Genomic DNA, 25,367 nt, shown 5'->3' on the forward strand with positions numbered 1-25,367 from the left:
ACTTAGCAGCAGTAGCAGCAGCACCAGATATATGCATGCATGCCAAGTTGCTTCAGTTGTGTCTGACTCTTTGCAATCGTATGGACTGTAGCCTGCCAGTCTCCTCTGTCTGTGGGATTCGCTGGGTAAGGATACTGGAGTGGGTTGCCATGCCCTCCTCCAGATGAATCTTCCTGCCCCCAGGATTGAACCTGCGTCTCCTGTGGCGTCTGCATTGCAGGCAGATTCTTTACTGCTGAGCCACAGGGGAAGCCATGCTAAGTACTCAAATTTTTGGTTTAATGAATGTACAAATGTTACTTCTTAAGCACAGGCTTCATTAACCAAAGCTCAATTGTTGGCATTATTCTACGATCCAGTGACAACGTGTGTGGGGGAATTCTCTCACACCCACCAAATGATTCTCCTTGACTCTAGCTGTGTGTCCTACAATTTAACTCAGTTCTGATGCGATCTACCTCAAGGTAGCATCAGATCCTACAGATTAAGGACTCAGCCCCAAAAGACTGCCTCCCATTACTTAAGACACTAATCACAAGTCCAGGTTGTCATGAACTTCCCCAGTGTCTGGTGGTTAAGACCGTCTTCCAATGCAGGGGGCGTGGGTTCAATCCCTGGTCAGGGAACTAAGGTCCCATATGCTGCAGAGTGGGACCAGATGTTTTAAAAAAATATGGGGGAAAAAACAAGTCTAGGTTGTCACCAGGGCTTCTGACCCATCAGTTATAAATCAGAGGTTCTCATGACCCCCTCTTCAGACTCGATTAATTTGCTATAGTGGCTCACAGAACACAGACAGTTTACTTCATTTACTGGTTTATTATAAAAGGATATGATAAAGGATACAGATGAACTGCCAGATGGAACAGATGAGGGCGAGCGGCTTCTATGCTCTCTCCTGGACCACTCTCCCATCACCTCCTCCTGATCATCCATCTGGAAGTTCTCCAAGCCCCTTAGCATTAGGACTTTAAGGAGGCTTCCTCATAGAGGCATGATCAATGACTAACTCACCTTCCTCCCGCTCTGGAGGACAAGGGGTGAGACTGAAAATTCCAAGCTTCTAACCAACGCTTGCTCATGCTGGTGCCCAGCCTTCATCCAGCAGCCTATCTGCAGTGTCCTCAACAGAGCAAGAGATGCTCCTAGTGTTTTTATCACTTAGGAAATTAGCAAGGGTTTTAGGAGTTCTGTGCCAGGAACCAGGAGCGGAAACCCGTGTATGTATTTTCTATTACCTCACAATTGTCTATTAATGGCGGACATAATAGAAAATTAATCTTTGTGATGTTGAAAAAACTTTCTGAGCCAAGAGTCTTAATCTCTTTTTCTTATGAAATTTGTTAATCAGCTGCAACACCGAGTGGATTTGTTTTACCAATTCTGTCTTTTGCTTGAGAGAGGCTGTCCTCAAGAGAGAGGAAGATGGGAACCGATTTTGTTTTGCTTTCAGTTAATTTTTGTTTTTAATTAATTTTTAAAAGAAAAGTAAGTGCACTATTCTATTTCTCCTTATGCACGTGTGTCTTAAAAAAAGGTACAGATACACCTGACACCACTGTGTCTAAAAGTCAAAGACTCATTCATCTATGGGTCTGTCTCCAGACAGGAGGATATATTATCTGAAATGTACAGGCTGCTAGGATGAAAGTTGATGGACTGACAATATTAGATTTATTTTTAACTGGGCAAGGGGAGGGAAAGGGGGTATGAAAAATTCATGGTTGGGAGAAGCAAGTCCCTGCAAAGGAAAGATGAATGTTCTTGGTGTACAGACTTTGATATATTAATAACCATTGTGGCTCAGAAAAGCTTAGATGAACAATTTGTTGAGGCAACATTACTACAATACTTCAGGGGCCCTGGAGGCCTCAGGCTTTCCTATGTATTCATGTGTAGATGCAGCCAAGGTGAATAAATGCCATTCAAAGAGGTTGGAATGCATTTTTCCCAATGGGTAGGCAGGGAGGAAATCAACTGACAGACACCTGGACTCCTAACTTCATTTTTAACTTTCCTAAATGAAGATCACTGCTGATAAAGAAACTCAAAGAGAATCAGGTTTACATGACATTTATGTATTCATTCAGCCAGCATTTCTTGAGCTCTATGCCGGGATGAGATGGTCGGATAGCATCACTGACTTGATTGACATGAGTCTGAGCAAACTCCGGGAGACAGTGAAGGACAGGAAAGCTTGGCATGCTGCAGTCCATGGGGTTGCAAAAAGCTGGACACGACTTAGCAACTCAGTTCAGTTCAATCGCACAGTTGTGTCCAACTCTTTGTTGTCCCCTTCTCCTCCTGCCTCAATCTTTCCCAGCATCAGGGTCTTTTCCAAAGAGTCAGTTCTTTGCATCAAGTGACCAAAGTATTGGAGCTTCAGCTTCAGCATCTGTGCTTCCAATGAAGATTCAGGACTGATTTCCTTTAGGATGGACTGGTTTGATCTCCTTGCTGACTTAGCAAGTGAATAAAAGCAAATGCCAGGTAACTGTGTTAGGTGCCTGAGCCTTGAAGCAAAATTCAGCTAAGTCCTTGCCCTGGAGAAGCCCTCAGTTTATCCTGAAATGAAAATGTGGTGGATAGGATGGGGGTGGCCATAGAGGTCTCCCAGCTGCTGGTGCCTGGGGAAAATGACCATTCACATCCAGAGCGTCTGAGGAAGTTGTTCTACCCCACAGAGGCTGGTAAGCTATGAGTTGTCATGGCAACAAATTAAACAGATGGAACAGGGTGTGAGGGCCCCAGCTGTGAGTGTACTGTCTCCTCCTCCTCTAGCCTGACTCTTCCTTGCTTACTGCCGAGACCATTTTCCTGGATGTGGGATTTGGCTGGAGAAGAAGAGCAGATGGAAGGGAGCTGCTGGGAAGGGGAGAGGATAGTAGAGACACTACAGATTCACACAGAATAGCAAGTAAAATTTAGCGTAACACTTATGGGACCCTCATCACGTGCCAGGAATGCCTGCAGCCTCATCTCAGCTGATTCTCATCACAACACTCTGGCAGTTCTCTTTCCCCCATTATAGAGGTGAGAAAACTGAGGCTCAGATGGGCTGTAGATAAACGGTAGGCAGCAGAGGTGAGATTCAAATCTGGGACTGTCTGATTCCCATGCCTGAGCTCTTAGCACCCAGCTTCAGTAGTTCTGAACTGCAGGTACAACAATGAACCTGGGGGAGTGGAGGGGGAAGGGCTAAAATGCAGAGTCCTGGGCCCAGTTCCAGACCTGCTGAATCAGAATATCTGGGGGGTTGGGCCAAGGAATTAGAATATGAAGGGATCTTAGGGGTCTTGGAGATCTGAGTGGTACCTAGAGAGAGGAAGTGACTTTCCCCAGGTCCCAGGGTGATTTGGGACTAGGATCAAGATCTTCTATACTAGCTTACATGCTTGTTCTCAGTCGCTTCAGTCATGTCTGACTCTTTGTGACCCTATGGACTATAGCAGGCCAGACTCCTCTATCCACGGAATTCTTCAGGCAAGAATACTGGAGTGGATTGCTATGCCCTCCCCTCCAGGGGATCTTCTTGACCCAGGGATCAAACCCATGTCTCCTGTGTCTCCTGCATTGCAGGCCAATTCTTTACTGCTGAGCCATCAGGACTTAAAGGTGTGAAGTGGGGTGTTCACAGGAAACCAACAGAGAATACGGTGGGCTGACCACTGAAAGTTGTCCTTCGTTTAGGATAATAAGGCTCCATCTAACTGGTGCTCCTATCAAGAAAAAGAAGAGAGAAGCCCTAACCAGTACTTACTATATTTTCTTTCCAGCATTACTGCCTGCAAGGCCAACCCACTTCCTAGCCCAGTCACCAGGGTAACCATCACCCCCACCTTGACAGTTAAGTGTGTCCACAGGCTCTTGCACCCACATCCAGGGCCGAGAGACCCAGCCCTATAATCAGCCTCCTGCTGCCTCTCCAGACAGTCAGCAGTGTCAGCTCCCTGCTCTCAGGGCCCATCACCCGATCCCAGATCTGCAGACACCCCTCCCCATGCTCACATGCTGTGTTCTGCTTCCCTCGCCCACCGCCTCCCAGGAGACAAATGTGTGACTGCACTTCTGGCGGGGATGACCACCTCTGGAGGGAGGAGCCTGCCCTTGAGTTGGAGCACAGCCCAACACACCCAGCCCACACATAAGAAAAGGACACCCCCTCCCGGAGGAGGAGTGCTGTGGCACTGAGCACCCTCTCACCCTCCAGAGACAGCTGAGGGGGCGGCTGGAGTTTGGGAAGAGTTGGCAAAGTGATGATCAGGCCGGGCGAGGGGCGGAGGCAGTTAATAGTGAGGAGGACTGGGGTTGGGGGAAGGTAAACTGAGCACCCAAATCCTGTTGCTAATGAAACAGTTCCCTGCCTGCCCAACCCCAAGGCTCCATGTCGAGGAAATGGGACCCCCTCCCACCCCCACTTCCCCATAACAGCCACCTGGAGCCTGCCCCTGCAAGTGATGATGCTAACTGCCTGTTCAAGGACAGGCCAGAATACTTCATGAGGCTGGGCTGCTCATGGGGCCACAGAGTCCCCTTCAGGACTTCAAAAGGATCAATTCCATCTAGCCTACCCAATGCTCTGCCTGCTAGGCTGCACGTCTCTGTCTGACCTCCTTCCTCAATGGCTGCAGCCCATCAATGCTTCCTAGCAGCTCTGTCCTGACCTGGGTGGCAGACACCCCAGCTGTCGCCCTCCTCACTGTTCCTTCCCTTATCTTCCTGCTTGGACACATCTTAGGCCATCTGAGATTTTGCATCTCGGCTGTCTCCTAGGCCCTGAGCCACTTCGACCCTGAGGATCAGAGATGGCTGTCCCGATTACCCTACTTTCTTGGTTCCCTGCAGCTTCAGAGGTTGAGGCCTTCATAGGATTGAGACCTTCCTCCAGAGGGCCTGGGGCCTGGTGCCCCCAGAAGCTGCTGAAGGAACCAGGTAAAACCATTAGAGTGCCAGGGACTTGACTCCTCAAGGAGCCACCTGTGACCCATAGAAGGTAGATGACAGGGGAAAATGATTCTCACAGCGGTTCCCAGACCAGGTGTCTGCACAGCCTGTCTGGAGAAGGTCCTCTGTGACTGAGCACCTACCTGGCTGTGTCTCTTTGTGAACTGGTGGCCGGCTGGGCAGCACAGTGCCTCTATCTGTTTCTGTTTGTGCCCCATCTCACTTCACTCCCCTCACTGGGGCTGCCCTAGGGCTGCACCGCCCAGGGAAGAGTGTGCTAAGATTCAAATAGGGCAGAATTCTCATTTTATGTTATCTAGCCTAATTTCCTCACTTGACAGAGGGAGCTGAGAGCTAGAGAAGTTCAGTGATTTCCCCAAGTTCACAACTAGTTAATGGAGAAGCTCTGCCTATTTATCACTTGAACAACTAATTAATAAGCACCTACCATGTTCCAGGGACAATTCTAGGCACTGGGGATGCAGTGGTGAATCACATGGACAAGGCCCCTCCCTTTATGGAAGACAGTGTGTGAGTGGAGGGTTAGAGGGGAAAGGACTGTAAAAGAGATGAATAAGCAAAATACTCAGAATGTTAGACTGATGAGTGCTGGTAGGGGTGATGGTTGGGTATTATGGGCTGGACTGTGTCCTCCAAAATTCACGTGTTAAGTCCTGACCCCTAGTACCTCAGAACGCGACTGCATTTGGAGACAGGGCTATTAAAGAGGTAATGGAGTTAAAATGAGGCCATTGGAGTGGGTTCTAGCCCAATATGTGTGTTCAGTCGCTCAGCTGTGTCCAACTCTTTGCAACCCAATGGACTGTAGCCCGCCAGGCTCCTCCGTCCATGGGATTATCCCGGCAAGAATACTGGAGTGGGTGGCCATTTCCTCCTCCAGACCCAACACGCCTGGTGTCCTTATAAGAAGAGAAAATGTGGAGACATAAAGAGACACCAAAGATGCCTACACACAGGGAAAAGACCCCGTGAAGACACCGCCACCTGTAGCCTCAGGAGAAACCAAACCTGCCGACACCTTGATCTTGACTTCCAGCCTCTAGATGGATAGACAGTACACTTCTGTTGTTTAAGTCACCCAGTCTGCGGTATTTTGTTGTGGTGGCCCTAACAAACCAAAACACTTTCATAAAAGGTGTTCTGAGCTGGTTTCCTTGAGAAGGGGACATTTGAGAAAAACCCTGAAGGATGCAATGGTGTGGGGGGAAATCTTCTGAAATTCCGATGGAAGAGCATCCCAGGTTTTGGGGCTCTGACGGGCCTCACACCTCGAGTGCCCACAGGACAACATGGACACCAGTGCATGCAAAAAAGCAGAGTGGGTGATGGAGAAAACGGGCGGATGGGAGATCAGAGATGGGACGGGATGTGGGAGGGCGTTCTCTGCAGGAGGTGGGGAGTTGCTGTGGAGTTTAGAGCGGTGGTTCTCAGTTGGGAAGAAGAGGGTTTTGTGTCCAAATCTGACAAGTGTCTGAAGATATTTCCAGGGTCATAACTGAGAAGGTGTGAGGAGAGGGTTAGGATCAGATGCTGGCATCTAGTGGGTAGAGGCCAGGGAGGCTGCTAACGCACACGATAGCATTTTGCTCCAAGTAGAGGGCTTCCCTGTAGCTCAGATGATAAAGAATTTGCCTGCAATGCGGGAGACCCAGGTTCAATCCCTGGGTCAGGAAGATCCCCTGGAGAAGGGAATGGCAATCCACTTCGGTATTCTTGCCTGGAGAATTCCATGGACAGAGAAGCCTGGTGGGTTATAGTCCATGGGATTGTAAAGAGTTGGACACGACTGAGCGAACTGTCACTTAAAGAATTACCAAGAATCCCATAGTAACAAGGTTGAGAAGCCCTGGTTTAGAGCATAGTATCATTCTGACTATGTTGGGAGTGACTTCAAAAGAAGAGCAGGGATTCTCTGGAGGGCCAGTGCTTAGGACTTGGAGGTTTCACTGCTGTGACCTGGGTTCAATCCCAGGTCGGGGAATTGTTAATAAAATCCTGCAAGCCGCATGGCATGGCAGAAAAGAAAAAGAAGCAGCAAAAGCTCCATTAATCCAGGTGACTTGGCCCAGGGTGGCAGATCTTCTGCTAAGCTGGAGTGCTGCAGTTCATGGGGTGACAAAGAGTTGGATGCAACTTAGTGACTAAACAACAGTGTCAATTTAGTGCTCCCTGCCCTATTCTCCTTGCCTCTTCCATCTTTCCCTTACCACTTTGTCAACAAACATTAACAGAAGCCTTGCTATCTGTTAATTGTTGTGCCAGGTACTGGGCAGATTCTAACAGGTATAGCCTAGTAGGAACCTGACCTAGTTCACCCAGACCCAAGCTGGCGAGAAGGGAGCTGTTCCATGGGGCAGGTGCTGACTTGGGAAAAGTCCTCTTGGGGCTATAGGTTGACCTCTGCGACCGTTGTCAGCAGTTGCCATCTACTCACACATTAAAGAAATCACGGAATGAGCACAGGGTGGGTGATAGCTCCATGCAGCCAGCTGCACAAGCCCAGAACTTGGAAATCATCCTTAATGCCTCTGTCTCCCTCACCCCCACCCCTCCACCTCTAATCCATCCCCAGCTACCTCCAAAACCTCTCTTGCATCTGTTCACATTGCTTCATCTCTATCATCATGACTTTAGTTCAAGCTCCTATCATCTCCTACCTGGTCTCTCTATTGTCACTCTGGTGCCCCTAGAATCTTTTATTCATTAGGACAGATGGGCTATGCTGCAGTAACAGAAAACATGAATTCTCAGTGGCTTAACACAATAGAAGTTTATTTCTGACTTATGCAAAAATAGTTGAGGTGATCCTCCTCCATCAGTCTGCTCCCTGCATTTTTTCCATAGCAATTATTATAGTTTGTAGTTATCTATTTAATTGTATCAATTATTGGATCAATTTCTATTGCTATCCCTAGGGTATGTAGTCCTTAATGGTAGGACCTGTACCTAGCTTACTATGAATCCCTAGGCCTAGAACAGTGCCTATAATATAGCTATGATTAATGCTTAATATAACATAGAAAGTAGAATCTTGAAATATTTTTTGAATGAATGGTTGGATGAATGCAGTGGCTACACTATGACTGGAAACCACATCACCTCCCAGATCTAAAAATTTCTAAAATACTTCATGCATAAAACATGATATGGAGTACGTATGTATATTTCAAGCCTAACAATAAAACACTCACATATCACTACCCAGTTTAAAAAATAACACATCACTTTGGACTTCCCTGGGGGTTTAGTGGTTAAGACTGCACTTCCACTGCAGGGTGAGCTCCATCCCTGGTCTGGGAACTAAGATCCCACATGCTGATTTTGGCGTGGCTGAAAAATTGAAACAGAAAACAAACACGTCACTAACATCTATGTGCTCCTCCCCGATCACATCTCAGTCCCAGAGATTAACAAAAGGCTCCGTTTTTTTATCCATCATCTTCTTTTCCTTATCAACATTTTAACCACATGGGGTTTCCCATGGTGCTAATGGTAAAGAACCCACTTGCCAATGCAGGAGAAATGAGACGCGAGTTCGACTCCAAAGTCAGGAAGATCCCCTAGAGGAGGGCATGGCAACCCACTCCAGTATTCCTGCCTGGAGAAAACTGTGGATAGAAGAGCCTGGATGGCTATAGTTCGTCAGATCACAGAGAGTCAGACACGACTGAAGCGACTTATCATGCATGCAGTTATTACATATAGTATTGCTTTTGAATGTTATATAAATGGTATAACACTGTATGTAGTCTTTGGCAATTTACATGTTGTTCAACACCTTTGTGAGGTTTATTTTTGTAGAATTACATAGTTGGGGTTCATTTTTATCATCACAGTTTTCCACTGATTGAGTGTAATACCATTAATTTATCCTCTTGTTAATGGGTATGTGAACTGTTACCAGGTTTTTGCAATTGCAATTTGTACTGCTGTGAACTTTCTTGTACATGTCTCTGTGCAAGTGTGCAAAGAATTCCTCTAGGGTACACAGTACATACCCTGAAGAAGTAAATTCCATTTTATAAGTCAATGCTGTGGCTTCCAAAGTGCTTACCACAAGTTTCATTTCCACCAACAGTGCGCAAGAGTGCCCTCCGTTCTACATCCTTCAGACACCTGATGCCATCAGACTTTAAAATTTGTGCCTGTTCGGTGGGTGTCTACATTTACCTTCCCCTGATTACTAATGAGGCTGGGCTTCTTTCCATAGGTTTATTAGTGAGTTTTCTTTTGCAAAACGGTTGCTTGTATATTTTGCCGGTGTTTCCACTTAGCTGTCTCCTTACTGACTTTTTTGGAGTTCTTAATTCTAGACAGCAATTTTTCCATGGCTATTTTATTGTAAATATGCTTTCCTGGTCTGCAGGTTTTCTTGTGCATTATGATGAAACGAGTTCTAAATTTCAAAGTAGCTACCTTTATCAATCTTTTATATTGTGTGCTTTTTTTTTTTTTTTGTATAAGAAAACTCTCCCTGATGTCATAAAACTATTCTTCTATATTTTCTTCCAAAAGTTTGAAAGATTTGTCCTTGGTTTTTTACTCACCTGAAAATGATTTTGCCTATGGTCTCAATTAGAAATCTAAATAGTTTTCTCATTATCATATTATAATTACATTAGTTTCCTACTGCTGCTGTAACAAATTACCACCAATCTAGTAGCTTGAAAAACACAAATTTATTATCTCACAGTTCTGGAGATTAGAACTGGGTTTCACTGGGTTAAATTCAAGGTGTCTGTGGGGGCTGCATGGCATTTCCACCTGGAGAATCTAGAAGCTTGTTTTTGTTTTTTCCCAGCTATCCACTTGTGCTCTCTTCCACCTTCAAAGCAATGGCCAGTCAAGTTTCTCTTGCCTCCCATCACTCTGACACTGACCCTCCTGCCTCTCTCTTTCACTTGTAAGCACTCTTTATGATTACACTGGGCCTACCTGGATCACCCAAGAAAATCCTCCCACCTCAAAATCTTTAAACTAGTGACATTTTTTGGGTTTTCCAGGTGGGTCAGTAGTAAAAAAAAAAGAATCTGCCTGCCAAGCAGGAAACATGGCTTCGATCCCTGGGTCAGGAAGATACCCTGGAGAAGGAAATGGCAACCCACTCCAGTATTCTTGCCTGGGAAATCTCATGGAGGAGCCTGGCTGGCTACAGTCCATGGGGTCGCAGAGTTGTGCACGATTTAGCAGCTAAACAACAACAATGGTCACATATTTAAAGTCCCTTTTGTTGTGTAAGGTAAACACAGTCACACATTAGAGGATTAGGACATGGACATCTTTGGGACAGCTTCATTCTGCCTCCCACAATAATTGATTCAGCACAATGTATTTAATCTTTTCTGAACCTGGGAACAGAGGAACACTGATCTGGTGGTAAAAACAATAATAATAGCAGATGCTGAATGCTTGCTGCATGCCAGGAATTTCTCTAAGGACTGTATGCATATTACCTCATTTAATTCTCACATGACTTTGTGCTAAGGGCCAGTACTATTATTTCTGTCTTTGGCTTCCCTGGTGGCTCAGCTGGTAAAGAATCCACCTGCAATGTAGGAGAGCTAGGTTCAATCCCTGGGTTGGGAAGATCCCCTGGAGAAGGGAAAGGCTACCCACTCCAGTATTCTAGCCTGGAGAATTCCATGGACTGTAGAGTCCATGGGGTCTCAAAGAGTCAGATAGGACTGAGCAACTTTCAGTTTCATTATTTCTGTCTTACAGATGAGTAAAGTGAGGGACAAAGTGATTAAGTACCTTGCCCACAGCTGGAAGTGGCAGAGCCAGGACTCGAACTCAGGCAGCTGGGATCCAAAGTCCATGCACCCAACCACCATGGTGTTGTTCAAGGGACAGAACTAATAAGTAAACCTAGCTCCCCTTAGCTGCTCAATCCTAAGTCACAGAACTTCTCTGAGCCTCAGTTTCTTTATAAAATCGGAAAAGTAGTGCATCTCTTCTGTACCTCACACGGCTACTCTGAGGAAACACTGAGACAAGCTGTAACAAAGCAGGTCAGATAAGGAAAAGAGGGTTCCAAGAGTCATTCCACTGCATGTCACTGACAGATTCGGGACTGGGACTCAGGTTTCCTGGCAAGGTGGGCTATTTCCACCACACGGTGGTAACTACAGCAGGCACAACTCTTCAGCCTGAATATTTTCACTTCACCAACCTCCTGTCCATGAAAGCTGTGTCGGTGTATTCAATTGTTCATTAAGAATGGCAACGAGTCGCCAGTCCAGGTTCGATGCACGACACTGGATGCTTGGGTCTGGTGCACTGGGACGACCCAGAGGGATGGTACGGGGAGGGAGGAGAGAGGAGAGTTCAGGATGGGGAACACGTGTATACCTGTGGCGGATTCATGTTGATGTATGGCAAAACCAATACAATATTGTAAAGTTAAAAAATAAAATAAAATAAATTAAAAAAAATAAAATTGTAAAATATCAATACAGATTAAAAAAAAAAAAAAAAGAATGGCCTCAAGTCTCAGAGGAGAAGGCAAAGGCAACCTGCTCCGGTACTCTGACCTGGAAAATCCTATGGATGGAGGTGCCTGGTAGGCTGCAGTCCATGGGGTCGCTAAGAGTCAGACACGACTGAGCGACTTCACTTTCACTTTTCACTTTCATGCACTGGAGAAGGCAATGGCAACCCACTCCAGTGTTCTTGCCTGGAGAATTTCAGGGACGGCGGAGCCTGGTGGGCTGCCGTCTATGGGGTCGCACACAGTCGGACATGACTGAAGTGCCTTAGCAGCAGCAGCAGCAAGTCTCAGAGGATGCTGTTACAAAATTCAAATAGGAGATAACATAAAACTTCTTAACTGAAACAGGGTAAAGCTTACAAGCATTGTTTAATAGCAGCTACAAATCAAGAGGAAAAGGAGAATTTCAGAAACTCATAGAAGATGGAGGCTTCAAGACATTAGCTAAGGAAAACCACCTTCATCGTGTCTTTGCTTTTTCTCCATCCTGATTCCATCAAGATCCACCCCTTTTCATTTTCCCTTGAATTCTCCCTAGTGGAGTAGGGATCAGGATACCTGACTTGCAGCTTTGAGGTAACTCCTGACCGGTTTTTGCTTTGACCTTCAAGGCAATATCTTAAAAAAAAAAAAAAAAACAAGGGCAAAGAGTGGGAGGATTCACTCTATTGGATATTAGGATATATATTAATAACAAAGTCACAGCAATAAAATCAGTGCAGCATTGGTATAAGAGCTGAGCTGCGTCAATAGAAGAGCAAAGAGAGACTAGAGACAGAGACAGATGTCTAAGGGGACTTGGCTTACATCACAGATGCCATCACGTCTTGGTAGGGAAAAGACAGCTTGTTTGGTGGGAACTGCTGGGAAAACTGGCTTAGCATGTGCACAAAGTAATACTGAATTCCTATTTGCAGTACACAGGAGGTGAACTCCAGATGAATTAAGACATGTGTTATGTACAAATGTGAAGCAAAAGAGGGGAAAATGTAGGAGAATATTTTGCAACCACGAGTAGGAGAAGATCCTCAAACAAGATCCCAAAAAGGTTTTCACAAAGCTGAAATGGCATGCATCTGAGTACATCAAAATAGGCACTTCCCCTACACTGTAAGGGAGCAAATACCAAGCTAAAAGGATGCAAGAAAGACTGGGAGATACTGGTAATGTCCAAGGCTGACAAGGGGTTAATATTCGTAATATATAAGAAACTTACCTGCCTCCTGAGAAACCTGTATGCAGGTCAGGAAGCAACAGTTAGAACCGGGGATGGAACAATGGACTGGTTCCAAATTGGGAAAGGCGTACGTCAAGGCTGTATATTGTCACCCTGCTTATTTAACTTATATGCACAGTACATCACGTGAAATGCCTAGGTGGATGAAGCACAAGCTGGAATCAAGATTGCCGGGAGAAATATCAATAACCTCAGATAGGCAGATGACACCACCCTTATGGCAGGAAATGAAGAGCCTCTTGATTAAAGTGAAAGAAGAGAGTGAAAAAGCTGGCTTAAAACTCAACATTCAGAAATCTAAGATCATGCTATCTGGTCCCATCATTTCATGGCAAATAGATGGGGAAACAACGGAAGCAGTGATAGATTTTATTTTCTTGGGTTCCCAAATCACTGCAGATGGTGACTGCAGCCATGAAATTAAGACACTTGCTCCTTGGAAGAAAGGCTATGACCAACCTAGACAGCATATTAAAAAGCAGAGACATTACTTTGACAACAAAGGTCTGTCTAGTCAAAGCTATGGTTTTTCCAGTAGTCATGTATGGATGTGAGAGTTGGACTATAAAGAAAGCTAAGCACCAAAGAATTGATGCTTTTGAACTGTGGTGTTGAAGACTCTTGTGAGTCCCTTGGACTTCAAGCAGATCAAACTTGTCAATCCTAAAGGAAATCAGTCCTGAATATTCATTGGAAGGACTGATGCTAAAGCTGAAGCACCAATACTTTGGCCACCTGAAGCGAAGAACTGACTCCTTGGAAAAGACCCTGATGTTGGGAAAAATTTAAGGCAGGAGGAGAAGGGGATGACAGTGGATGAGATGGTTGGATGGCATCACCAACTCGATGGACATGAGTTTTAGCAAGCTCCGGGAGTTGGTGATGGACAGGGAAGCCTGGTGTGCTGCCATGGGGTTGCAAAGAGTTGGATACGACTGAGCAACTGAACTGAACTGAAGAAACCTCAAAAATTCATTCAGAAAAACAATAGGAAATCTAGCAGAAAAATAGGCAAAAAATGTAAGAAGGTAGTTCACGGAAGGAAAAACATCTCTATAACTCTTAAATATATGCAAAAATAGTTATCACTAATTGTGAAAACTGGGCTTCCCTAGTGGCTCAGTGGTAAAGAATCCGCCTGCCAAGTAGGAGATGTGGGTTTGATCCCCAGGTCCCGAAGATCTCTTGGAGAAGGAAATGGCAACCCATTCCAGTATTCTTACCTGGGAAATCCCATGGACAGAGGAGCTTGACGGGCTATAGTCCATGGTGTCTCAAAAGAGTCCAACACCACTTGGCGACTAAACAACAAATCAAGAAAATTAAAATATGGTACTACTCTGTAGGACTCTTTGCAACCCCATGGACTACAGAGGCTACAGCCTCTGTCCAGAGAATTCTCCAGGCAAAAATACTGGAATGGGTTGCCATTTTCTTCTCCAGGGGATCTTTCCGACCCAAGGATGGAGCGCCTGGGCTTCCTGCATTGCAGGCAGATTCTTTGCCATCTGAGCCACCAGGGAAACCCTTACCAATGCCAGATTAATATAAATTGGGATGTAATACCAAAAGTTAATGTACAAAGTGGAGAGACAAGAACCTTCCTGTCTTCATTGGTGGAGTGCAAAGCCATCCTAAAGAGTACCAGGGCAGACTGAAACCAAGCAGTGTAGATCCTATGAGCAAGCAGCTCCATTTTTTCCCTCTCAAGGTCCATAAGAGACACATGTAATACCCACTCCAGTATTTCTGTGATAACAAGGTACTTCTGGCAACCTAACTGCTTATTGAACTGATAAGTAAAATGTGCTAGACCCCCAATTCAAATATTTTTAAAGGACAGTTAAGGAACTCCTGATATGATATGCCCCATCGATAGCTTAGACATTTTGTTGAGGGAAAAACGTACAGAATGAGTTCCTATCACAACAGCATTCATGTATATTAGAAATAGGTACTTAAACCAAAAGCACTGTCTTTCGAGGATACATACATGTACTTGGACACATCAAACGAGAGAGAATGCATACAGGAGGCGGGTAGTGAAACAGGACCGTGGAGAGGGAATGAGTGGGAAATAATAAGAGATAGGTCCTGCTGACTCTCGGGCGCTGAAGAGTATGATCAACAAAACTCTTGTCTCTGAGGTCCCCCAAAATTGCCCCAACTTCTTCCATCGCTTCCTACTCGTAACAGAATCCAAATGCAAGCAACTCAACGTTGCTGCCCAGACCTGGGCTCTTCTCCATTAAGGATCTACCTCTCTACCTTGTCAAGCACCCGTTTCCCTGCACTCCAAGCTCTACTCTGCACTTCCTACAACCATATAGACGCCCAGGCTTCAACCCGAAACCCGCTTACTCTTATTTCTCTTGAAAAAATCCTGTTTTAAAATTCAGTTTTAAGTGTCTTCGGGAGTCCTTTTTCTGACGGCTGCCCTCCCTACGTTAACCCCTCCCGGACTGTATTTCCAGATCACCCGTCCCCCACAACCTAGCACACCCCAAGTTCTATTTGCTTATTTTGGGTACACACCTCTCCCCCAAGGACAGAGCAGAGTTACCCAGCTCGTGCGCTGGGGTGGGCTGTCCCACGAATAACCGCACCACAATTACGGCAAGTTAACCAAGATCCCAACCCACCTTCCCCTTTGTTTCCCTCGCTTATCGGCTCATCTTCGCCCGGGGTCTACCGACCCCAAACCGCCTCCACCAGCTGCAGTAGGTAGGAGGCTCTGCGCATGCGCTACTGCTAGGCGCGCACTCTGACGGGGCGGGGCGAAGGGGCGAGGAGGGCGGCGAGGGGAAGCGGCGCGGCAGTTGCGTCCGGCCCGCCGGCAGCGGGCGCCCGGGAGGGGGTGGGGCCGAGGCGGGCACCTACCCCGGCACGGCCCCGCCCCCACAGCACGCCCGCGCGCTTAGCCCCGCCCCCTCGCCTTGGCCGCCCCGCCCCCTCGGCGGCCGCGCTCCTTCTCCCGCCGCCCGCTAGCCTCCAGCCCGGCTCCGGCGGCGGAGAGCGGGAGAAAGTGTTGCTGGTGGGCGGCCGCGGGGCTGTGAGCGTCCGGCATCCCGGGACCGCTCCGGCCCGGGCGGCGAGGGGGCCCGGCGGTCCATGCATCCGCCGTCGCCCGCCGCCGCCGCCGCCGTGATGGATTTCAGTCAGAACAGCCTGTTCGGCTACATGGAGGACCTGCAGGAGCTCACCATCATCGAGAGGCCGGTCCGCCGGAGCCTCAAGGTGCGCCCCGGGGAGGAGGAACTGCCCGTAGGGCGCCCGGCGGCTGGCCCCTGTCCCGACCCCCGCCCGTTCGCTTCACGAGGCGGCCCGGGACCCTCTCAGAGTCCTGCTGCCCGCCCCCGCCCCCCTCAGTCCCCGAGGGCCGTGTTACCCTAACCCGACCCCTCGCGGGCCCCCTTCTTCGACGTGGCTCGGCTTCTCCCAGCCTGGACCCCCAGCCCTGAGGTACGGGCGCCCGGGGCCAGCCCGCGACCCCTCAGACGCTCTGGCTTTTCCAGTTGCCCGTTCCGGCCCGGCCCGCCCCGGGCCCTTTCCCCAACCCGGCCACCTCAGGAACGGCCCGCCGAGCCCCTTGGACTCGGGCCAGCCCGGCGTCCTCTCCCGCGCCGTCCCTCTCTCACGGCCCGGGGCCCCTCCGTTGCGGCCCCCTCCCCCTGGGCCCTGCGGGAGCTGCCCCTCGCAGCCGCAGCCCGCTGCCTCCCGCGTCCTCTCCTTGGGGCTCCCCCTCCCCCCGCTTCGGCTCCCTGGTGCTGCTACCCGGGGTTGTGGACCTAGTCTCAGTCTTCAGTTAACACGGCCCCGACTCTCCCCGCTACCTTTTCCAGAGATACCTCAGATCCCATTCCGTCCCCCGCCCCCCCCACCTCCGTCCTCATCCGAGCAAGCCCAGGGCCCCCACTTCACCTCCCAACCCACCAACACCCATCTTGGAGTCGTCCTGCTCTCGGTCTTTAAAGCCCTCTCGACCCTTTGTCCCGATCTTGAGTCACCACGTGTCCCTTCCTTCCAGCCCCTCCAAGACTCTTAGCAGGGACCCTGCTCCCCAATCCCCTTAGGAGAGTCAGCCTTCACTAGGCAACCCCCACAACCTGCCACTAGCTCCCCCACCCCGCAGAGTCATCTTGCTTCCCGAGGCTCCAACCCTTACTGCTGCCAAACCTGGTTGACCGACCACCGCCCCCCGCAATTGCTCCTTTAGCTCTTTTCACTCCCACCTGCCGCAATATCTTTGATTTCCTTCCAGCCCCAGAGTTTATTCCCTTCCCTCCCCCAATCCAGATTTCGTCTTTCTCATTCTCCCTCAGCTGGCTGCAGTCTTCATCCCTACCCCCACCCCCGACCCCTTTTAAGCATTTCCTGGGATGGAAATGTTGGCAAAACACTCTTAGATATTAGAGATGAAAACTACGTACATATTTTACATATGCACATACAATTGATTTCAGCAAGGTTCTGAAGCCACAGAGTGTTTCTCAGGCTTCAGTCTAGAAGCTAGAAGAGTAAACAAAAGAAAAAAAAAAGCCCCAGAGCCCCCCAAACTCCACCACCTAAACCCGACCATTAGAGATATCTGATTTGAGGGTGGCAGACCCCTTAATTAGTTTTTGAGGATAATGCTTAATTGCGAAACTTTTTCATTAGTCTGTACTCATATAGGGTCCCTGGAGGCAAGACTTGAGCTGATGTTTGTGTGCATAATTTGTATTTTACACTTGACAGACACCAGAAGAAATAGAAAGATTGACAGTTGATGAAGACCTCAGTGATATTGAAAGGGCTGTTTATCTGCTCAGGTATTTCGTAAAGTCTTTTTGTGATAATTCCTTCTCTTTTCCTGTGGCAGCATCCACAAATGATTTCTGAAATGTCATGTTACTGTTATGTTCAGATTTGCTTAACCACTTGAACAGAGTGCTTTGCATGCACAGCACTTAATTATGTCATAAATTAGATTTAGATGTGGGCCTATGAATTTCAGAACTGAAATCAACTAAGGAACCTAGCTTATAGAATATTGCTTGAAGGAGGAACAGAACAACTCGTGGTTTGAGTTAAATCTTAAAAAAAAAAAATCTTGCAGCTTTGGTTGTGTTCACATAAGAGCTGGTAAATTTAGATGACAGTTAAGAATATCCAGTGATTAATTTTAAGTTAATTGTAGAGTTTGAACTTTATATGGTATTTACAGAAAAAAAAATCCGCCAATATGGTAGTTCAGTATTTTTCCTCAGGATAACCTGTTTATATTGCTTTTGCTATGTGCGCTTTATAATTTTGCCTAAGAGATTTTAAAATTTGAGTCTACTCTCACTTAAGGTTCATCTCATAAGCTCTACAGAATTGCTTACGCCAAATGGTTATGACAATATTTATAAGATTTCTTTCAGCTATTTAAAAAATTGTGCTGTGGATTTAAGTTTAAAAGCTAATGTGAGCATTTAATGAATATATAAAAATACTTCAGAAATAGAAATTTTCCTAAGGTATTTTGTGTACATTGTTTTAACATTTTTCTTGCACATTTCTTTTTCCCCTTTTGGCAACTTAGTTTTCGCTTTTGTTTTCTGGAATCAGATTTTGAAAACTGGTACTATTGACCTCCTTGGAATATTTGCTATCCTTGTTTCCTTAGCTCAGGTCTGCTTTGCCAGTTTCAGGTGCTGGCAAGTTTCTTGTTCTTTTCTTGTTTTATAGATCATGTTTCTAGTCCCATGGTATTCTTTGAATGTTTTTTTTTTTTTTCCCCCTTTAAAAAAAAAAGCAACCCTCTCCTTGACTTCCATTTTCTTATTCTGACATCTTGGCTTCTGTTCTTATTTAAGTCAGAATTTTAGCATGCTTATAATTTAGACCATTCTCTTCAATAATTCTGTTACTTTAAAATGTTACCGGATCTTAGGCTTTGTGTCGATGTTGTTTCCGTTCCTCTTTTGGTGATTTATAGTAGCCTGCTCTCATCATTTCTATTTATTTTATTATTTAAAAACATTTTTGTATTGGAGTATGCTGCTGCTGCTTTTGCTTCAGTCGTGTCCAACTCTTTGCGACCCTGTAGCCCGCCAGGCTCCTCTGTCTGATTCTCTGATTCTTCACCCCAGAATACTATGCCGTGCCCTCCTCCAGAGGATCTTCCTGACCCAGGGATCAAACCAACATCTGCATTGGCAGGCAGGTTCTTTACCACTAGCGCCACCTGGGAAGCCACTTATTGGAGTGTAGTTGATTTACAGTGTTGCATTAGTTTCTGGTGTTATCTACCTATTTATTGCAAAATAAAATGATTTTATTTATGTATGAATTAGCAGTATGTGTTTTTGATGTTTCATAGAGTCATTGATAATTGTATAATATTTGAAGTACTTTATTCCTTAATGATGAACATATCCAATATTGTGAACAGAAGTTGTAAGCATCTGCCTTTTCCCACAATTCTCTTGTTTGGAGTAGGCAGACAACTGGTGAAAATTGGGTAAGCTTCTTTTAGCATACAGCAGTTGATGATGTGAAGTCACTGCCTACTTACTCCTACTGAATCCTCTCCAGATAAACGCTGGCTTACAATTAGGAAATAGAGAGTCCTGCTCTACTTACTTGCGACAGCGGATACCTCATTCTAGGTATCTGTGACAAGGCTTCTTTTTGAGGGTAGCTTATTTTCTGTTTTGCTTTTATTGTTAGCGAACCAGGTCGTCTAAATTGTCAGTGGTTCTCGGACACAGGACGTGAGTTTCACCCAATTCTAGAACTTACAAAGCCCTTACCGAGACAGATGGGGCCTCTCCTTCTTAGGCAAGAGAGTTTGGAAAGAAATCTGATACCTCCTTTAGTTTCTTGTGGCTCATCTACCTTGAAGGAGGTTTGCAAGGTGACTCCAAAGGCAAACACTAGTTTGGTTGTGCATGGGTCCTCCAGCCAAGTTCTTTTTTTGTATTCCTGCCATCTCACCCCCTCCTAGGGGAAAGTGGGGTTTCACCTTTAGGACAGCTTCTGAAGAGAGAACACGAGGCCTGCCTGAAAGGTTCTTTCTTCCCTGGGATTCAGGGGAAGGGTGTGGGATTGTCTTATGGACGTGTTCCAAACTTTGCCTCTGTTAAAGCTGTTAAAGCCTCTTGTCTCACGTATTGAGCCTTCTATTTTAAATGTAATGTATTCCTTTTTTTCCTATTTGTATTTCCCAATGCTATAAAATCTAATACTGAGTTCTTTTTTTTCCTATGATTTTCAGGTTTATTTTTGAGTACATTACCTTTTCCTCTGTTTTAGATATTCTCTACCCAGAATTTTCCTCCTTGCTTTTGAATGTCAGATTTGTTTTTTTAGTTGTCTTATTTTTGTATATTACATCTATTTTGGAGATTATGCTACCTTAGAATTCAGATTCAAATGTGTAAATATCAGTAGGAAATGCTTTATATTAGTGGGGGTTCTGATAGCATTTAAACTGAATGTAGTGTCTAAAAAGGCATTATATTGGACTACTGTCCAATGAAAACCAGATTACACTGTTCATTATCTTACCCTAAAATATGACAGATCAATTATTAATGTTGTTTTCATAATTAAGTTTAGAACATTACACTATTTGAAGATTTGACACAGATGATTTTGTGGTTTTGCATAAATGGGATGCTGCTGTACCCGTCTGTGGCGTTTAGCTGTGAAGCAAAACAGCTTTCCTAATAGTCACAGCTTGTGGCTTAGTCAAAATCATATCACAACATCTTCTAGTTCTCTCCCTTTGTGAGTTTGGCATATGTTTTAGAAGTGTACTTAAAGCAGGTGGATGAATTTGTTAGAGAAGGGTCCTAAGTTTGTATACTCTGTTTTCATTAGGTAAACCTTTACTCACATATCTAATTTCCTGCCAGATAAATTTCAGATCCTTAATTTGGCATAAGTGACTCCATCTTAGCTGTGCAATGAGATGTCCCATTAGGGCTTCAGCTTTTCTTTCTAAAAGCTTGATTGAGATGTAGTTCATATGCCATTTTTAGTTGAATGGTTTTGTGTTTTCACACAGTTGTGGGTTCTTTACCACAATTTTAGAACATTTTCATCATATGCAAGATAAACCCTCTACCTATTAACAGTCACTTCCCTGTTGTGTTGGTACTTTTGCCCGGTCTTCCCAGCCTTTGGGAACTAGAAGTCTACTTTCTCTATGGATTTGTCTTTTCTGGGCATTTTATGTAAATGAAATTATACAGTATGTGGCCTTTTCTGACTTTCTTCCCAAGGTTTTTCCTTGTTGTAGCGTGTGTCAGTGCTTTTTTTCTTTTTATTGCTGGGCAGTATTCCACCATAGGGGTACATCACGTTTTGTTTGTTCATTCATCAGTTGATGGACACGTGAGTTGTTTCCACTCAGTCTTTCCTTCTTGAAGCAGTCCTGTTGCTCTTTTCACTGTTACTCAGATACATCACGTTCATCCTTCACTGCTCTTCCCCTTCCCTGGAATACCTTTCATTTTATTGACACCTCTCCAGCATCTTCCATTGCCAGGATCCAGCTGTAGTCTTGAATCTTCCATAAGACCTTTCCTGTCTGCTGAAACCACATGGATCTCAGGCTTCTCTGAGCTCCCGTATCAGTTAGTGGCTGCATATCTTGGTATTCCTTAACGTAAAAGTGTGCATACATATTCTTCAATAGACTAAGCTCTTGGAGGGCAAGCTGTGTTTTATTGTTGTTGCTGTTTTGGTTCTTTCTTATTCTTTGCTGTGATATAAATATATACCTCTTAATGGAATAAGGTGTATTTATTTACTTATGCATCCGGGCCCATCACTTCATAGGAAATACATGGGGAAACAGTGGAAATAGTGTCAGACTTTATTTTTCTGGGCTCCAAAATCACTACAGATGGTGACTGCAGCCATGAAATTAAAAGATGCTTACTCCTTGGAAGAAAAGTTATGACCAACCTAGATAGCATATTCAAAAGCAGAGACATTACTTTGCCAACAAAGTTTCATCTAGTCAAGACTATGGTTTTTCCTGTGGTCATGTATGGATGTGAGAGTTGGACTGTGAAGAAGGCTGAGCGCTGAAGAAATGATGCTTTTGAACTGTAGTGTTGCAGAAGACTCTTGAGAGTCCCTTGGACTGCAAGGAGATCCAACCAGTCCATTCTGAAGGAGATCAGCCCTGGGATTTCTTTGGAAGGAATGATGCTAAAGCTGAAACTCCAGTACTTTGGCCACCTCATGCGAAGAGTTGACTCATTGGAAGAGACTCTGATGCTGGGAGGGATTGGGGGCAAGAGGAGAAGGGGACGACAGAGGATGAGATGGCTGGATGGCATCACTGACTCGATGGACGTGAGTCTGGGTGAACTCTGGGAGTTGGTGATGGACAGGGAGGCCTGGCGTGCTGCGATTCATGGGGTTGCAAAGAGTTGGACACGACTGAGTGACTATCTGATCTGATCTGATTTACTTATGTTAAGATGACCAAAAAATGCCTGGTGAATTCAGCAACTTTTGATTTTTTTGTTTTGTGGGCCATAGATTCAGATTTAGGGTGTATACTATTCTACCATTTACTGCCCGTGTGACCATGGGCAAGTGATTTATGGTTGTTAAGTCCTAGTTTTTTTCATCTGTTAAGTGGAAAATGGTAATTGGAGCCCCAGACACCAAATGGGAACCCAGTTAATATGAGTTTCCTTCTGTTTCCTGTGCCATGTTCCTAATTCCTTACTACTTACCTGCTCAAGGTACATTTCAGATTTTTAAAAGAGGATAGCAGTATTAATTTTACTTTCTAATAATCAGATAAAGTAACAGGCAAGTAAAGTATATCAACAGGTCTGTGATAGATAATCTATTAGCTTCCTTTGCTAATAATATTTTAGATACATGGTATTTTTAATAATTAATTATTTAGTTTTGGTTGCATTGGGTCTTTGTTGCTGCTCATGGGCTGTCTCTAGTTGATGGGACCCACTGCTTGTTGTGGTGCAGGGGCTTCTCACTGCAGTGGCTCCTCTTGTTGCAGAGCACGGGCTCTAGGCTCACAGGCTTCGGTAGTTACAGCACGCAGGCTCAGTGGCTCTGGCTTACAGGCTCTAGAGTGTGGGCTCAGTAGTGGCACACAGGCTTAGTTGCTCCACAGCATGTGGGATCTTCTTGGACCAGGGATCGAACCCGTGTCCTCTGCATTGGCGGGTTTGCCTCTTTACCACTGAGCCACCAAGGAAGTCCCCTTTGCTAATAGTATTTACTAGAATCTTTACATATTATAATTGTTTTAAACTGATGACAAGATCAGCCTGTTTAAGCAATATTTGCTATTTGTATTATGCATTAAATGTGCTTTGTTAATGTATCTAAACTAACTTTTATGTTGCTTTCTTTTACAGTCACTTTAAAACCATCTGTCACTTTGCACTGTGAATTTTAAAAAATTTTGCACTTTGCCTTTTAGGGATAGTCAAATAAAGTACATCTTTAATTAGGAGCTTTTTCCCTTCTGCGCTCCCCCCTTTTCCCCCCACTGCCCGCCTTTTAATTAAGAAAATAGTAAGTTCTCCCCCTAGTGAAAGCACAGACTGAGAATTCTGCCAAATCTGAAAATAAAATCCTGTAAACTGTGGCTGTTGCTAATCACATCCTGGGAACTCTTGCACTCAAGACTAGCACAAGGCAGCAATGAGACCATGAGGAAGAAAGAACTCCAGTAATTAGCTTTGCTACTGGCTTGCTTTTTGTTGTTTTATCTTTAAAAAGTACTTATCCCGTTTGCTAGGCAAATGGGAAATGTGTGAAAACTGCCTTTGTATGCTCGTATTTCCAAGAGCTTCTATACCATCACACTTCTTTTGCCTTTACTATTGTCTTGATTTCTTTTCATTTTTGATGCCTTTTGCCATTTAGTACTGTTTTGGTGAGGTGGGGTGCTTATGGGGTGTGTGAGAGAGACAGAGAGAAAGTGTGTGTGTGTGTGTGTGTGTGTGTGTGATGAGGGTGGAGGAGGTGGGTCTTGAGTAGCCAGGATTGCTTACCCAGTTTTCTCCACTGTTGTACATAAGAGACACATCACAACTTTTAATACCTCACAATTGAGATGAATAGTTGGTAATTCCTGGAGTTGGTTAATGTGGGGAATCATAAAATTGATACATACTTTCAGTATTTCATTTTAGTGTAAAAAATACATTTGTTTGCCAGAGTTTTGTTGTAGATCCATTGCCTTTTGAGTCAGGGTGTGCTTAACACAGTTCATAATCCTTTTTCTTGCATAAATACTTCCATAATACATTTACAGTGTCAAGGTCAGGTCTCTTTAAAGTTGAGAATTTAAAGATGCTTTTGAAGCAGTCTGAAAGCCTGTTTTAGATTTTTATGATCTTTTTTGCTCATCTTTTGCAAGTTGTCTTGTTCTTCCTAATTCAATAACAGTTTTCTTTGGCAACTTATCTTTGAGTTTTTCTAAAACTTTCAATTTAGTTGTCATAGAAACGACTCTTTGCATTCATATGTTTATGTAATATTTAATTAAATTATGTAATTTCAGTATCAAATAAATTGGGATAAACTGGTCTGAGAACAAACACAGCTGACTCTTGGTTACAGCTCACCTGGCTAGAACAGAAGCGTGTGGGTATTTCACAGAGCTGTCTATTAGCTCTAAGCTCTCAGCTTGCCTTTGCCAGGGAAGTGGAGAGTGTTGCTTAGCTGAGAGTCTTCTAACACCTTGTTGAGAGATATACGATCCCTTTTCAGAGCATGCGCTGTGATGGCCTTGCTTTATCCTTGGATACTCATAATATTCCTCTCTTGTCTCTGTATTGAGTTTGGTCTATGGTCTGGTCTATTCTTCTTTAACCAAAAAACAGAAAATAATGGATTAAGAATCTCAGTTAAAGAAGTACTGTCATAAACATATAGTTTGTTTTTTAAAACAAACTTTTGGAGGATATGCAGAAATGAGCTCACATCATAAAATACACAGCTTGTTATGCTTTCACAAGTTAAAAAACACCCCTATAGCCGGCATCCAGATTAAGAAACAGGATGTAACCTGTTGTCTCGTTGTGTTAGCCTGGCAGCCTGTCTTGTACCCTTCCCAGTTTCCCCCATTCCCTGCAAAGGGTGTCGACTATCCTAACATCTAACAGCATAGATTAGTTTGCCTGAGTTTGGGCTCAATATAGTAAGAACCATGGAATATACAGTTTTTTGTTTAGCTACTCTTACTCAACCTTTTAGAAAAGAGATTTGTTCATACTGTTGCATGGAGGAATAGATTGTTCATCCTCATGGCTGTGTGATATTCTATTATATGAACATACCATATATACTCTTGGTGGAAATTTGTTTTCAGATTTTGGCTGTTATGAATAATGCTGCTACAGACATTCTTGTACAAGTCTTTTGGTGAATATACACATGCATTTCTTTCTTTTTTTTTTATTTTATTTTATTTTTTTTACACATGCATTTCTTTTAGTTATGTTCACAGACGTAGAACTCCTGGTCACAGCATATGCATATGTCCTGCTTAGAAGATACTGCTAAACCATCTTCCCAAGTGCTTGCACAGTTTATACTGCTTCCAGCAGTGCATGAGTGGTCTCACCCTATGTTTTTTAGGAAACAAAAGTGACAAACTTTGTAGTACAGAAATTTCTAGTATATCAATAATGAACTACC

General features: G+C 44.8%; 1 protein-coding gene across 5 annotated transcripts in view; it reads left to right on the forward strand.

The window, feature by feature from the left end:
* The first annotated feature begins 15,480 nt into the window (after nt 1-15,480).
* Nucleotides 15,481-25,367, forward strand: part of PPP4R4 (protein phosphatase 4 regulatory subunit 4) — a 106,217-nt gene continuing 96,330 nt past the window's right edge. The window contains exons 1-2 of one of the 5 annotated variants that reach the window (XM_061395200.1): nt 15,481-15,929; nt 17,430-17,503. In XM_061395200.1, the coding sequence (XP_061251184.1) occupies nt 15,804-15,929; nt 17,430-17,503 (200 nt within the window). In that variant the 5' untranslated portion in view covers nt 15,481-15,803. The remainder of the gene's footprint in view (nt 15,930-17,429; nt 17,504-25,367) is intronic. The other 4 variants (XM_061395198.1, XM_061395201.1, XM_061395199.1 and 1 more) reach the window with 4 other exon arrangements.

This window comes from Bos javanicus, chromosome 21 (genome assembly GCF_032452875.1).
Source record: "Bos javanicus breed banteng chromosome 21, ARS-OSU_banteng_1.0, whole genome shotgun sequence".
NCBI lineage: Eukaryota > Metazoa > Chordata > Mammalia > Artiodactyla > Bovidae > Bos > Bos javanicus.